Genomic DNA, 16,130 nt, shown 5'->3' with positions numbered 1-16,130 from the left:
CTACGTTTTAGCCGGCCGCCTTGCGTCACCGCGCACGTTGCAACCCTAAACAGCTGTTCGCAGCAGCTGTTCTGCACTGTTACGTCAAAATAAAGTAGTGAAAAGGTGCAAATTGCGTGCGAGTTAAATAAAAACTATTTGCCAGGCCGGAAAACGCGTTTTCATCGGGATCTTCGAGCGTCCCAGTTGTTGCGGAACATGAGGACACTGGCGGGACTGGATGCTAGTGGCGGTAGTGGCCATAGGACCTCTGTGAGCAACGCTTGAGTCCGGATATATCCCTCCAATAGTGTGACCCACAGGTAAACTGGGGTCATCCAAACAGACCTCGACCCCCAGTGACTGCAAAACCGCGTGGCTGGCTTAGCCACCGAAATCCCCGTTCAAGTTCAAGCCGATCTTACCTTCGTGAGCGATCGTTTCCACCACAGTCGGCCAGTGGGATTCCCACCACACCTGACCGCGCGCACGCGCATCGATTCAAAAATCCACAAAAAGCGAAAACACTTCGCTGGAGCTGCTGAAGCCAAACGCAAGCAAACCGCGCTTCGCCGTCGCCTCGAAATCGCCAGTCCATCGATACCCCGAAATCGCCACGCAATCGCGCGTTTTTCAAATCCTGCGAGCCTGCAAAAAACATAAAAAAAACCCACTATAATGCTGTTCACCTGTTGAATTCTGTGCCTGTGTCTCGATCAAGAAGCTGCATCCTGCCCTTCCCAAAAAAAAAAAAACCAACGCATAAGCCCTGCTACACGAAATCCTCACAAGCAAAACCCACAAAATGGCCTGCTTGAGCACTTCCGGTCGCGTCGTGTGCGGCTCGCGTCGCCAGCAGACGCACAAGCTGCTCTATCAGCTCCTCGGATCCCGGCCAGGATACACAGCCCCGTCCGCCGCGACCGGATTATTCAGTCCGCCCAAAGTTCAACAGCAGGCCATGCGACTCTGCCACGGATTAAGCTTCAGCATGGGCAAGGATTACCCCGATCTGCTGGTAAGTTCATTGTCGGACGAAGCCTACACAGCGAGAAAAGTTCTGTTAAGTGGCAGAAATAGTTGAAGTAATGAAAAGGGAAAGATCCTTTTTATAAACAGTACAATTTAAGTGCTTTCTTTTAAAATTTGCCAATGTGAAATAAATCCTTATAAGAATCGGATTGAAAATGTATTAGCTTTTTTTGCAGTGCAGAGTGCATTGGCTGCAAGCCAACTCTTTTGGCCGCTAATGCGTCTGCGTGACTTTGGCTTTTGCTGTCCGCTTTTCTTTTCTTCGCTGCGAAGCCAAAAAGAAAATGAAAGTGAAATTGGTTGCTGGCAGTTGTCCGTTGGTTGTTGCTTGTTGGTTGTTGGTTGTTGGCCATTGCTTTTGTGCAAGTAGCGTGAAAAACAACTTGTTGCGCCCACAGTTGCAGTGTTGTTGTTGGCGGAAGCTGGCGCATTTATTTATTATTGTGCCTTGGCTTTTTTACCATTTGCCGAACGCCTCTGTTTTTCTCCGCTTCGTTTCCATGTGTTTTTCCCGCATTTTTGCAAGGTGAAGTTTTTCATCTGCCTCTCTTTCTGGCCCGATAATTATGTCTCTTTCTGGTCTGTCTGTAGTTTGTCATTATTTTTATATCGTTGACAAGTCGCTAGTCTGTAGTGTTTTTCTTCCTTTTTCATTTTTTCTTTGAGTTATGCAATTTCGTTGGCTGCATTTGAGCTCAGGTTTATTGCTCGTATTTATCAATATTTATCGCCCGCGTTGTTGATTTTCGCGCTATTTGCGGCGCCAATAAACAGCTGATTGGGGGCCAGTGCCCCCAAAACTGTGCTCCACTTGTCGGCGACCTGTGCGTATACGTAATATCTGAAGTGGGTTCTGTTCTGTATTGTTTCGAACATGCGGATTTGGTGCCCTTATCAGTCGGGGTAAATACTATCAGCTATTTCATTAGATTGATTAACTAATGCAAATACAGTGAATACACGTTCAGGAATAAGGAAGATTTTTTTATGAGATTTACATATTTCTACTACTAACTCTGCTTTATGATAACAACTTGACATTGTCCTAGGTGTCAAATATAAATATTAATTTTCTCTCATAATATTTTATTGTTATGGCACTATAAAGCGAGTTTACTGTAGCAAATAAAACGATTGAAATGCATGTAATTTTTTAAATCCCACGAATGACGCACTGAGTGCAACAAAAGGGTCGTAAATAACCGAGCTCATTATAGAGTTATGGAGCTATTTGCCTTCCTAGGTCATATTTCTTGGGGAACATCTCCAGCCTTTGTTGCGAGTCGGAAAAACCCAGAAGGAACTTCGGGCAATTGTCTTGAAATTCAATTGGCTAGTCAAGCCTTCGGCTTAATTGCTTACTTACTCACTTATGTATGCCTTGAGTAGGCATGTATGCATAGGCCGCGATTAGTGCATCGGTTTCTCACATTTGCTATTTAGTTTATTGTTTTATGGCACGCCATTTAAGCCAACCCATTTAGTTTGGGGGGTGGTGTTCGGGAGTGCGACTTTGATTTAATTGCTTTGGCATTGCGAATGCAGAAAGTTGAATGCAGTTTGTGAATTGGCTATTTTAGCGGCCAGCCTTGGCTTGAACATATTTATTTGTATCTATATGGCCGCACTTTGGTCGCGTTTTGGGTATACATATGTATATAAAACGGGTTAAGTGCTCGTTAATTCACTTTAATGCTCACCTTTGACACCCGTAAAAAAGACCTTGCTCTGAGAGGTTGGGGGTTTGCATTTGCCTCCCGAAAATGAGAGAAGCCAAATGATATCTTGATATCTCAGATAAAATTATAGTTTAAAGAAAGTAACAGTACTATAAGCAGTACTCACATCCAAATATCCCCACTCATTGCAAAAAGTTTGATAATTTTGTATGCAGTCGCCGTCATCGAATTATTTATGCATTTTAGTTGTTTAAGACCCTTTTTTGTTTCACTTCGGAGCCGAATAAAAATTCATTCAACGCCAAATTGGATGTGTGCCCAACTCGCATCCATCCACACGGCGGGCAGACGGCAAAGCACGAGCACCTGGAAACTGATACGTTCATCTATCATAGGTAAACAATAAACAAAACGCAAATAGAAAGCGCACGTCGCAGGCAAAGCCAAAAACCAAAAACCAAAACCGAAAAAAACGCCAACTAATAATAGTCGGCAATAGCAGTCGTAGAAGAAATTCACTTTTAACGGTTTCTTTGACTTTCTTCTTCATTTCATTTCATTTGCCAAGCTGCCGAGCGGGCTCTCCATTGTTTTGGCCAAAAGAAACCGGCCAAAAAGAAAAGGAAGTCCGACTCTTTATCTACATATATCTATACGTATGCGCCACACGATTTTGGCAAGAAGCCGATTGGCCAGCTTTTAACATTCGTTATCTCTGCATCGAATTAGTTTCCCAATTTTCTTATTTTCATATTTTCCAGCGCTTCCGCCTGAAAGTATTTTCGTATCCATAAGCTTTTCACTTTCATTGCAAATGCGTGATTTTGAGCCCAGTCTTTTAACGCCAGCGTGTGAATTCGATGTGTTGACGGTACACACATATGTAGATACTCCCAAGGTGGCGGTCTTCAATTAGATTAGAGAGTCTGTGAACGGTTAGATGGATTGATTTCGGTCGATTCTCCGCGTTTTTTACGCGCTTGTGCTTAATTTGAATGCGAGGGTCTCGAGAAAGTGAAACCGAATCGCAACCTGTTTTCATTAAACCTTTTAGAAATTTTGGGCACGAAGTCAATACTCGATTAAATCAGCTGCGATTTGGCTTGTATCAATAAAAGAGGCATTTAAACAGGGTTTGGAGTGCTTAACCTACATATGGGTTCGAGATAGCGAGTAAACATATTTCTTGTACCAAATTACTTAAGAAGATATACATACATACGTATGTCTCAATTAAAAGCTCTCAGCCCGCATTCCTTTCAGCCGTATTTCACAATCAGTCATATTCGCTAGCCACTTGTGAGAAAGTGATCATCGCGGGCATAAATACGTACGAAAGAGCCGAGCAAAAGTGGCAGATATGCTAAAAGATACATCCGTCGTATGCACGAGATGGTCATATCGTAAATCTCCGCCTTAGCGGCGGCTGTCTTCATTTCTGTATTTCTGCAAAACACTTTCACTGACCCACGAGTCCGAGTGGTGTTCCGGCCCTGCCAGAAGAAGTTCCAAGCCGACAGACCTCCGCCGAATAATTCTCTATCAGCTCCAAATTATTTGTGTTTAATGTGCACTTGCTGGCGGCTTGATTGGCTCCTCGGAGCTTGGATGTGGGCATGCCTAAGCGGATTGCGACTGGGCCGGCTGACCTGGCTTTCGTTCAACCTGTCCCATGAGCCACACACCTGCAATGGTCTCTTTAATCGCTCGGGCCTGGCTTTGGTATTTTTCGGCCCGTACTTGCTGACCCAATTCCAGAAGACGCATGCGTTTTGGCCCGTTGTCCTAAACTGGTTTCGGGTTCGGTTTGGTTTTGGCTTTAGCTTTGGCTCTTTGGTTTCGGTATCGGTATTGGTATCGGTGGTTTTCGGCCTTTCTGCCGCATTTCCATCTCTTTCGCGCCAAGTCTGTTAACTGTTAATGATTTCGGCGTTGTTTTCCTCAACAACAAATTTTCGAATTTCGATTTGAAAGCCGTAAAAGAAGCGCCGCCAAGTGCACCGAAAGAAATATTGCCGAAGAGCAAGTGAGACATTTTTATAATATAATATATATAAGTATGCATAAATCAAGTCTGATTACTGAAGATATAGTAATATTTACCCAACTACCAATATCTGTAGACTTAGATATTGCTCCCCCTTTTCTCTGTGTGCAAAGGGAGCGGTGTTGGGCGGTGGAGCAAGTTTGCCTCGGATACTTTTGACCAAGTTGCATAACCCGGCCAAAACCAAAGCCATGCCATACATTGTTGATGTTTTATCAGCAATTATCATAAATTTGACTATCTTGGGCGGCGTTTGCATATGTTTCCCACACTGATTGCCTTTTTCGCAGTGTTTGCTCAACATTCTACTTCCAATCGGGGCCCTATTAATTGGCCGAGGGTTTCACCTGATTACCATTGGAATTTGGTTAAATGTTTTCCACACTCAACGATTCCGAGTTGCGAAATCGCTTGGCCAGAAACTGACACGAAAAATTAGATTTGCATTTATTGGCGGCACGCGTCGCATTGGCAGTTGCACTTCGGAATTTGTTTTTTTCCTGTCTTTTGGGTTGATTTACCCGCGAAGTGGCCAATGCAGGATAAACTTGAATTTTCAGGTTTTCCACCGCCAACTGGTTTCCAATTTGTCTGCAAAAACATTTTGCCTTTCCTCGGCGAACCTTAATTTCGGCTGCATTTTAGTGCCTGTGCCTTTTGACAGATTGTTATAATTACCAACGGCACACTGACACCTCCAGAAATTATGGTAGGCAACAAATATTTTCGGCCATCAAGCGATTTTCACAGGCTCTGGCGGCGTTTTACAATCGCTTGGATGTTTAGGCGTTTAAAAACGCATTCGCCATTGCTTTGGCAGCGTTTAAAGTCGCCTCCATAGGCAAATATCACGCAGCCGCCGCGTTGGACGGGCACGCACTAATTTCAATTGTGAATCGCGATTGCGCAATAACCAAAGTGACGGGGGAATTCCGTGTGACTCGATGGCAGATACTTGACTGCGGAAAATGGTCGGCTAAACTGGATCGGAAATCAAGTGGATATATACCAATTAATAAGTGAAAATCCACGTCTGGAATGACAAATCATTAGTTCGAAAACTCAGTGCTGATGGAGCTCACTGTTGGTTATTCGAAACATTTTTTAAAATTAACGAAGGAAGCAATTTCCGCTTTAAACAGGACTTCAATGGCAGAAGCCATAAGTCAACCCACTTCGGTACTTTTTTGGATTCCCATGTGAGCAGCCGTTTGCTTTCATCTTTTGGCTCGGTGACTTGCAGACTTCAATTGGCCAATCGATTGCAGTTGTCACAGTTTCTGATGAGCCCTATTGCGATCGCAATGAAACCGTGACGCATCGTGGCCTGCGCAATTGAGACATTAGCAAACAATGCCGACAGATTATGCTCGCCGCACTCGAGCTGCTGCATCTCGGCGGGATTTGAGATTCAGAAGCGTTCTCAGTGCCGCAACGAGCACTTTGTCAAACACAAATTGCCCAGTTTGGAGGCAAACACTCGGCCACTTTGGCATTCACACTCACTTGAGCTCGGATGCCTGCGGTGCGACTGGGTTGTTAACACGCATGTTAACCACTTGCCAGCGAACTTGGCTAATGAAGAAGCTCCCGCGGTTCAAATCGAACGGAGAAATTACAAAGCCAATCGTTGCCGCCCCGCCCCCTTTTCCCCTTTTGGCCCACAAGAGCGTTGGTTATGTCAGCCGTGGCAATACAACCGCAGCGATGACAAAAAGGGAAAGTAAGTCCAAAGGCCCGTCTTCGCGGCCCTCAGCTGAGCTCACTTTCTTGGCCGTGTCTTGTGTCCGCTTTTGGCCAATACCTCGCTTTTGGCCGCTTCCGCTACCGACGGCCTGTCATGTTCGATCGCAGCGGTGGTATTTCTTTTTGACCGGCCAGAAAAGGAAGCAATTAAAATGCTTGCGATCTGATGACAGCAGGGCTTTTCGTTGTTGCCAAGGTCGCAGGAGCTCTTTCATCTTTCAGACATCAATCTTCCTGGTCAAAGAAGTCAGCCAAGTAAGACCGATTGTCACATAAGCACAGCTTGTTAACAAATTAAGTTAATTGCGTCGAATAATGAATGTTCTTTCGCTACGCAAGGTAGGCACAGAATTGTGAGTTGTTTGCCATAATTGAATAGTGTTCGAATCGCAGGTGCTAATAGTTTGTGTACTTCGAATTGGCCTCCATTAAAATAGCAACATGCAATGGTAATTTTCGAGCTTCTCATATTGCCATATTGAATAAAAAATGGCTTATGATGCCGCATACAAATGGCCAAAAGAAACTGAGCGAATTCCGGCCAAACAAGAGCAGAAATCACAACAATGCGAGGCTCTGGACAAAAGTGTGTCGTAAAGCCATCAATAAGCAATGCAAAATGTCGCAATTTCCCCGGTTTTATGTGGGCCTTTCAATCAAAACAGACATCAATCAGTGCGATTTGGCCCGGCACTCGAAAGTGTTTAAATACTTTCAGCCGTTAATTGTCTACATCTTCAGTTGGCAACTCCGAGTGGGCTGGGCTTTGGTCTGAATTGGATGGTACACATCTGGAGAGGATTATGTCGTGGGAGCGCCCTGGGGCGAAAATTCCATTTCCAGTTTTGCTTGATTCGCCTTTGGCACTTGTCTGCCGATATTTGCACACGCCGCTAAATGCTGCAATTGCTTTGATCACTGCGCCCATTTTGGCCAATTTTTCCACAATTAATCTAATGGCTGCGAAAAGGCGCGTATTTAAATGAAAATTGGCAGAGGCGCCGCCGGCCACTAAGCAAATAAAGGTAAATTATCAGCCGCATTGTTGCCGAAGAGATCGTTATTATTATTTCCTTTCGAATCGATGTGAAAGTTGGCTTGCCAATCGCCGCGGCTCCTCTTTTGTGGCCAGTTGCATGTGGGGCAACTGGATATCCCTCGGAGTTCGGTTGCTCCGGGCCAATTGCGGTTTAACCTTATCAACCGATGCCAGATTACCTCGCAAGCCGATCTCCACTCACTAAAAACATCCAATGAAGATTAGTCCAATGTTTGATTAATCAAAGCCATACCATGTGTACATCTTCACTCTTCTAGATACTTCGCGATTTCCTTGCCCCCCGGTTGCACAATAAACCACGTCGAGCTGACTGAGTCCAAATCCTCGGTTCGTCTTCAGCAGTCAAGTGCACGAAAGAGTCCACTTCCTATGTGGTTAATTCGAGTGCGGCTGCTTTTGGCTTTGTGCACGCAATAAGCTCGCCAAACTCCAGTTTGAATTTGCATCGTGAGATTCGGTGGGATCTAAGACTTAGTAGGCACCCAGAATTAAGCGCAGATCGTTGACCTGGCTTATTATACTACAATCGGGCACTTCATCCATAACGTGGCCAAGTGGCCAACGGCAAGCAGTTCAATGGGTTTAGAGGCACTTAAAATCCGTTCGGCTTTCGTGGGCACCTGTGAAAAGCGTTTTACAACGCTTAAAAGTCATTCAACGTTTGCGGCCAACTCGAAATGGCCACAATTAAATGCATTTCTGCACGTTCCACGCAAAGAAATGGCTGTGCCGATTGGTTTCTGTTATTTTTGGCCTTTGCAAAATATTATCAACTAATTTTCATTTGGCGCACATATTGAAAACGAAAGCCACCGCGACTCGCATTTAATTGGATTTCTTCCGGCTGCTGCTGTAAATTGTGATGCGTCGATTTTGTAATAAGCCGCCGATCGCACGGCGCGCTTTCTACTCGCCAAAAGCAAAGCCCATTCCGATGTTTATGACACATATTAAATATGAAACTGGGTCATTACAAGCTCTTTTCAATGGTCAACAATTTGTTTGGGTATTTTACGATGCTGTGGGCCCCTGGCGGCCCCTTCGGTGACCAAAACGGAACCAGTTTGCCATCCAAAAGCCCACACGTGTATTCCCAACCACGCAGATGATGATCATGATGCTGCTGATGATGCTGCACAAGATGCGGATGAAGACCGCTGGCCAAGGGCGGCAAGTGATGGTCATTGGCCCGTGGCAGGACTCCAGGGCCACAAGTGGGTCACCGCGTACTCCGCAATCACACCCAGTCGAAATGGCCAAAGATAAAGATTTGATGGTGTAAAAGTTGCTAACTCCGCTGACAGCTGGCAACATCGAATTTACATGTTATCATGCCAGCATGTGTGGCGCTTTATTGACAGACTGAGAGGCTGACTGGTTGATTGGTTGACTGGTTGACTAGTTGACAGGCTGCACAAGAAGCAAACAAATGCAAACATTGCATAATGGCACATAAACGGATTTGAAAAGAAAATCAATTCAAAAGCAGTGCACTGCGAGAAATTATAAGTGACTGGCTATTGGGTTTCTGATTAATTGATCCAAGCAAAGTGCAACTTCATTTTAACTTTGCGATTAAGAAAGTATTTATTCGGCTTGTAATTTTCGAAGTTTTTTTCCTGTGTGGAAAATGGCACTACTTTTTGTTCGCCAACAATTTAGCAACAATTCAGCAGAGCAGCGCGTGTTGCTCTCTTTTGTGTCTGCAACAAAGGGATTTGTGGTTTTAACCATTCAAATTTTGGCGACAAGGTCAAGAGTCGCGCGAGGGCGTCAACAAGCGACTACAATTAGTTGGCCATTTACGGGGGTTACAGCCCAAGACTGTAGCCACTGCAATTTTCCAGTTATTAATTTTTCGGCTAAAACTGAAAACAGAAAACAGAAAACACGCCGGCGGGCAAGGCAAAACTTGTTAGACGTGACACAGCCGCAATTGAAAGTTGTTAAGTGACTTGTTTGCTCCATCATTATTCACACTTTGTTAGTAATTGCAGCCTTTGCCCGAAATCGCCATCGAAATCGCTAACCGTTCTACCATTTTCCAACTTGCAGCAAAGTCCCCACCAGTGCAGCCAATCGCTGCAGTACTCGCAGAGTTCCAAGGCGAATCTGAGGCAGCACAGCTCGGTCCACACACAACAGCCAGCAGGTCCTGTGAGGGAGTTCCAGATCGATCCCTACATCATACTCGATGACGACCTCAAGTACTTCTACGACGATGTGCGATATGTAAGTGGATAAATATTGGTCAGACAATTCCTAGATCCTTATTAGTTTGAAGTTTAAATGAAACAAATATGCCATGGCCATGGCAAATCTTAGGCACACCTACAGAGTTTGGTCATCAGTTCCATTCCAGATGCTAAGAACGTCATTCATTAGATGGTTTTTTCCCTCAAAACGAGGGGATTTTTTTCTCGCGCCCCAGAACAAAAATATTTGCGTATTTAGGCCAGTTTCTACAGAACGGAGAAAACAACTGGAAGTGGGCCTGACTAATTCGGATCTTCTTTCAGCTGCTGAAGTCGGGCACATCCCAGCCAGAGTTGGACACCATTGCCAGCTATTACTTCGATGGCCAGGGCAAGGCTCTGCGACCCATGGTTACCATGCTGATGGCCAAGGCGATAAACTATCACCTAAACAACGAGTCACAGTGAGTCAATTTACTATTTAATATTTATATAACAAGAGTTTACAAGCTGAATAATGGTAGTCGTAAAAAAATACTGCATCTGTTTTTGATTTTATTATTTTCAAAAAGAACTCATGGTTATTACCTAACGTAAAAGTATTCACAATTATAATGAACCTACTTTTTTTTAAGTACAGTAGAGCTTAAAATGTTGCTATTAGTTGAAGAAGACTTTTCTGTGTAGACGAGTGTAACTGATTAGCACGGTTTTGCGAAATGTGCGCAGCCCGACCGAATGAAATCACCCTACATATGTGGATGTAGTTTCGGATCTTTGCCCTAATCCTAAATCTTGTATCTTCCTATCGCCTTGACAGCCAATTAGTACACAAACAGCGACAGATCGCCCTCTTTTCGGAGATGGTGCACTCGGCCAGTCTGGTCCACGACGATGTCATCGATCAGTCGGACTTCCGACGCGGCAAGCCCAGCGTGAACGCTCTGTGGAACCACAAGAAGGTAAGGATCGGTCCGCGTGATATGGGTGGCATATGTGGCATCATCGGTGCCACCGATGTTTGCCAGAGCCAAACAAACAAAGCCAAACACGCGCCCGAGTCGCTCGGCAACCGAAACAGCCGAATAGCAATCGTTGGGGCCCAAAGCCTGACTTTGACATCAATTTGTTGCGTATTTCGATTTGAAGTGTTTATTGACTTTGTCAACATCCATCTTGCATCATTTGAAAGGCCTCAAAATCGAATGGCGATGCCGTTGGCCGCTGCGTTCAATTATTCAATAATAGATCCCAAAATAGTTCCCTTTCGACATGTCTTCAAATTAAAATGCAATCGCATCTTCACAAGAAGCGGAAATTTCTCGCCTTTGATTGTATCGCCGCTCATCTTAGTCACATGTCGGTTGGGTTATCTTGCTTTCAAGCCAACTCGCTGCTGGCTGTTAACGTTGCAACACATAACTGTCTTGCCGCGATTGCGTTGGCCTATCTTTTGTTATGGCCGCTTGTTTCTGACCATGTCTCATCGCTTTTACAGGTCACAATGGCTGGTGATTACATCTTATCGATTGCCTCGATTATGATAGCTCGTCTGCGCAGCGATGATGTGACGATCGTGCTGAGTCAGGTAAGGAAACTTTTAATTGTAAGGATATGATTAGGCACGAGCTTCAAACTGAATATACTATATATAAGTAACAATCAATCATTGTATAAAAATAACTTTGCTGCTTAAAATTCTACCGAAAACAAACATTTGTAGAAGATACCAAGTGCCTCGCACATTTTATGCTGCTAGTTAATTGCCAGAGCAAACTGAAAAGCTAAGAAACTTACTTAGAAATGCTGCCCATCTTAAAATCGCGCGGATTCTGGGTAAATACACAAGAACGAGCCTTTAGTTTTATGCCAAGAAAGTACGTAATCGCGTAAGGTGCCAAGTTTCACACGATTGATGGACCAGCATTTGTCTTAAACTGATGAAAGTTTCTCGTTCTGTTGGTTGGGAAACCCAAAACCAGTTGCCGCATTTAATGGGGCACAAATCACCGGGCCTGCAAACTTCCTGCGTCCCTGGAAGTTCGATCCCCAAGGTTTGCCCTTCGCCAGAGTTCGAGAAACTTTGCAAAAAGCGGCATTCACTTTTCATGAGTCGGAAATGGGCATTCGTGTCCTTGTGAATCCCGCGCATTCCGCAGAAATACTCACACGTAGTTCCTACGAATTTCGAATTAGTCACACCTGCCACGGAAAGTGAAACCAGATCTATTGCCCTGGAAGCCAAGACCAAGGTGGCTCCGAATCTCAGATCTCTTCAAGCTCCCAGCTTTCATGCATATTTACACAATCGAGCCAGTTAATAGCCAAGGCAAACACAATAAACTTGCCTTCGTTTTTGGGTTACACATTTGGCGTTTTCTCAATTCGCGTAGAAAAAACATGCGTAACACCTGAGGATTGGCCTGAAGATGGCCAAGGTGCGCCCCAGACACTTATCCGCCGCTATTTGATATATGATTAACCCGATCTGGCCGATATCATACTCGTGCGTCTATCGCATAATGTGGCTCATTTGCATGCCAAGCACTTTGACCACAGCAAAATGAAACTTTCTTCGCGATCGTGAGATCATTCGTCTTGAAACTAGTTCTAAGCCAAACTGGTCGCCATTATTTATGCAAAAATCTCTGGGCTGCCGAATTTGCACATATGTATGAAGAAAAGTTGGGGATGAACCAACAAACACCACTTGTGCGTCCGATTAAAGATATATTCTAAGTAGTTTGTCCAACTAGTTTGGTAATCAAAAGCTGTGAAAATTTATGTGCTAAGAAACCAGATTCTTTGTGCCCAAAACTTTTTATTCACTCGTTTATAGACGACTTTTGCCAATTTCTTTCATCTACGACAATCTAGAATCTTCGGCATATATTTATCAGATTTTTCATATTAAATATGCTGTGCACGTGTCTGAATAAAATGAGCGGTTTCTAAGACGTCGGATGGCATTAACAAAATGGGTAGAAGTCCGTCTGCCTTTCAATCAAGTGAATTTATGACTATCCCCGCATTTTGGGCTAAACCAAACGGTTATCACTTTTAACGCCGTTGGGAAAGCCCACTTTATATTAGGCTCATAAGCTGTGAAGAGTACATAGCAATTAATTGTTTCAGTGTATAATCTCTGAAATTGACTGAATGCCGCCAAAATCCCCTGGTCGAGAGCTGGCGATTGAAAAAGAAAATTCCCAATAAGTTACTTGCAAAGTGGCTTCGAGGCTAAAGCATAGTTTTTCCGAAAATTGCACTCGATTCCGCGAGCGCTGCATTTGGTCTCATTTAGCTGCTTAAAAGGCGGCATTGTGTTAATTTGTCTGGCTCCTAATGCACTTGTTGGCCAAGTTGTTAGAGCTCACGCACTTGTAGTTGGCTTTTGTCAGTGTTAATTAACATTGAAAGTCCAGCGGTGGTCGCTCAGAGGAATTTGGCCGGGAATTTTGGCCAGAAACTGTTGGCCAGTTGCGGCCGCCTCACCTTGAGCTCCTTGGTGGAAGCCGCCATTTTTCAGCGCCCACTATTGTTTGCCAATGATTTTGACAACTGCCTGTGAATTTCTCGTCCGAATCAATGAAAATGCCTATGCGAAGGCGAATCGAAGGGCGTGCCACACAATTGATGGGCAAACAGAAGCGGCGATAGCCAAAATATCCAACTTCTTTGGAGATCTGAATGAAGTCTTGTTTGCCAGATTCATTTGGCACAATTGTATTTGCTGTTTGCATGCGAGGTTTTAGCCAAGCGGAAGTACACACACACACACGAGCGTATCAGCGAGACGAAATGCTATATCTGGAATAGCCATATTTATATTGAAAATTCTACCAATTTTTGATCAGTGTAGGGGAAACATTGCGAATTGCATAATTAACCATTCATCTGCGAGCGGGAATCCCAGGCCGAGAACAATTGAAGCCATAACCATAACCCCAACCACTTACTGTGACATATTTATGACGCCTTGCCCGTAATCTCTTGCAGATCTTGACCGACTTGGTCCAAGGCGAGTTCATGCAGCTGGGCTCAAGGGAAACGGAGAACGAGCGCTTCGCCCATTACCTGACCAAGACATACAGGAAGACCGCATCGCTGATCGCCAATGCACTGAAGGCGGTGAGTATTCATTACCATCATGCGAGCCCGACCGGACCAGGCACTTATTGGCCAGATCCGAGCCGCTTAATTCGGCAATTAGTGTGCACGCAGTCTCGCGCCATTGTGCCCAATCCCCTGCAATTTGAGCTGATCTTGAACCCTCTGTTCTCTGTTCTCTATTCTCGATTCTCAATTCTACGGCTCTCCTGCAGACCGCCGTGATTGCCCAGGCCGACGACAACGTGGCCGAGGTGGCCTTCCAGTACGGACGCAACATCGGCTTGGCCTTTCAGCTGGTCGACGACATGCTGGACTTTGTCTCCTCCACCGAGCAGATGGGCAAGCCGACGGCGGCGGATCTGAAGCTGGGTCTGGCCACCGCCCCCGTCCTCTTTGCATGCGAGAAGGTGAGTGCGGAATCTGGGATCCGTTGTATATTTCCTAGTTGGCTTGCCAACAAATCTAAGCTGGTTCGTTGTGTACACAGAGAAAAATGTTTACATAAGTCATCAATATCCTTTAAATCGTAGGTGTATAAAAAATGTATGCCACACTTAAATTCATATGGCTGCATACCATTTTTCTCTGTGTATAAGTGAGCTAGATTGAGTTGTCTCTTTGTCCAGATGTCTATTGGCTATGCATCCAAAGTGGCTTCCCGCCGTCGCAACGATGATGTATTCATGGTGCCGGCGGTGAAGGTGTGATGATGTCATGTGGGTGGGTGGTTGGCTAGATGCGCAGATGATACAATGGGCCTGTAACTCATCAATTGCCACCGATTACCAATGCCCATTTGCTATGCATTCCGCGGGCTGCGCACGCGTGCAGTGCGTTTAAAGCCGCTCCGTAGCTGCAAACTGCATAACCAGCATAATTGAAATGCCTTTTCCGTACATTCCAGTACCCCGAGCTGAATCCCATGGTGATGCGGCGCTTCAGCGAGCCCGGCGACGTGGAGCGCGCCTTCGAGCTGGTGCACAAGTCGCACGGTCTGGAGCAGACCCGCTTCCTGGCCAAGAAGCACTGCAACGAGGCGATACGGCTGGCCCAGGAGCTCACGGAGTCGCCCTACCAGAAGGGCCTCCAGGTGGTCGCCGACTTAGTCATCAACCGCATGAAGTAGAGTCGAGCACCCGAACACCCTAACATAAACCATACCCGTAATGCAATAATAATAATAATAATAACAATAGTGTTATGTAGGCCACTTGATGTGTGGATCAAGTCCTGTTCAGCCGGCGGGCCAATTTGTAAACAAGAATTATTATTTAGTTTTTAGGCATTTGTTGTTGACACTGTAAATAATTGCATAAACAAACCTAATCAACACACACTAAACGGCAACGATCGCTGTACATAACATAATTACGAGATGTTCAATGAATTTTTGACAAATTTTGTATGCAATGTTTTTCGACAAGTTTATTTATATGTATAGAGAGCGAAATATGAGCCAAAAGCCAACAACAATAGGGGAAACGAGAAAATTGTACAAACACTTCTTCAAATAAAAGAATGGAAATGGGTTGCCAGGCGAGCACCAAATGAGGAATCTACTATAAAGGAAAATGTTTATTAGTCAATGCAACAAAGAAAGCCGCCAGTGTGTAGAGCGATATTTTTAATACGAAGCATAATTGGTTTATTTTATATTAATACTTGATTTAGGGCATTTCATGCCTAAATGGTTCAATGGTTCAATGCCTGCACTCTGTTTAAAATCCCTTCCGACCGCACAAACTTGTAACTTCAAATGGAAAGCCCGTAGTTTAGCTGGATTAAATAAAATATTTTGAACCATTCGCGCATGAAATGCATATTAAAATATGTTCTGTAAGAAATGAAACGAGGATTGTACGTGAAACAATGCTGCCCAGTCTTAATTTTAAATCTTTCTTCTCCGCCTCTAATGCAATAGTAATCTAAAAGACATTTGAAACGAAATCGAACCGCAGACCCCATTTCGAAATGTTCTACATCTCTTTTTAGATGTAAGTTTTTATTTTAATTTATGAACACAACCTCAGTTAAGTTAGTCAGCGAAATTCGTTTTTTATCCGTTTAGTTTTGATGCAACTTACTGGGCTCCTTTACAGCCTGCTCTACACTGAAAGAAAGGCAAATGAGAGATAAAACGCGGAAATTTGCTGGCTAGTTCATCAATACAATTGGGTGCTGACGACGATATACCCACATATTTTAGAGTGCGAACGACAAAATAATGATAAAGATGTTGATATTGATACTTGTAATTACGATATTTGTATACTTAAAGA

The 16,130-nt window shown here is 44.4% G+C and overlaps 1 protein-coding gene across 1 annotated transcript; it reads left to right on the top strand.

The window, feature by feature from the left end:
• The first annotated feature begins 784 nt into the window (after positions 1 to 784).
• LOC6612964 (decaprenyl-diphosphate synthase subunit 1) lies at positions 785 to 15,406 on the top strand. Its single transcript, XM_032721275.1, has 8 exons — positions 785 to 997; positions 9,599 to 9,775; positions 10,063 to 10,202; positions 10,559 to 10,700; positions 11,237 to 11,326; positions 13,738 to 13,869; positions 14,064 to 14,258; positions 14,756 to 15,406. Exons 1-8 carry the CDS (start codon positions 785 to 787, stop codon positions 14,975 to 14,977), a joined length of 1,311 nt encoding a protein of 436 aa, XP_032577166.1. The 3' UTR covers positions 14,978 to 15,406.
• Positions 15,407 to 16,130: the final 724 nt, after the last annotated feature.

The sequence above is a fragment of the Drosophila sechellia genome, chromosome 3R (genome assembly GCF_004382195.2).
Source record: "Drosophila sechellia strain sech25 chromosome 3R, ASM438219v1, whole genome shotgun sequence".
In the NCBI taxonomy this organism is placed as follows: Eukaryota; Metazoa; Arthropoda; class Insecta; order Diptera; family Drosophilidae; genus Drosophila; species Drosophila sechellia.
Note: the sequence above shows the minus strand (reverse complement) of the source record. Positions and strands in the feature narration are given on the sequence as shown.

What these genes read in the sequence shown, in the direction of transcription:
- LOC6612964 (XM_032721275.1), top strand. Translation starts at nt 785, where the DNA reads ATGGCCTGCTTGAGCACTTCCGGTCGCGTCGTGTGCGGCTCGCGTCGC. An exon ending in AGGATTACCCCGATCTGCTG is followed by an intron (nt 998 to 9,598) that starts GTAAGTTCATTG and finishes TCCAACTTGCAG; the next exon opens with CAAAGTCCCCACCAGTGCAG. An exon ending in TCCTCTTTGCATGCGAGAAG is followed by an intron (nt 14,259 to 14,755) that starts GTGAGTGCGGAA and finishes CGTACATTCCAG; the next exon opens with TACCCCGAGCTGAATCCCAT.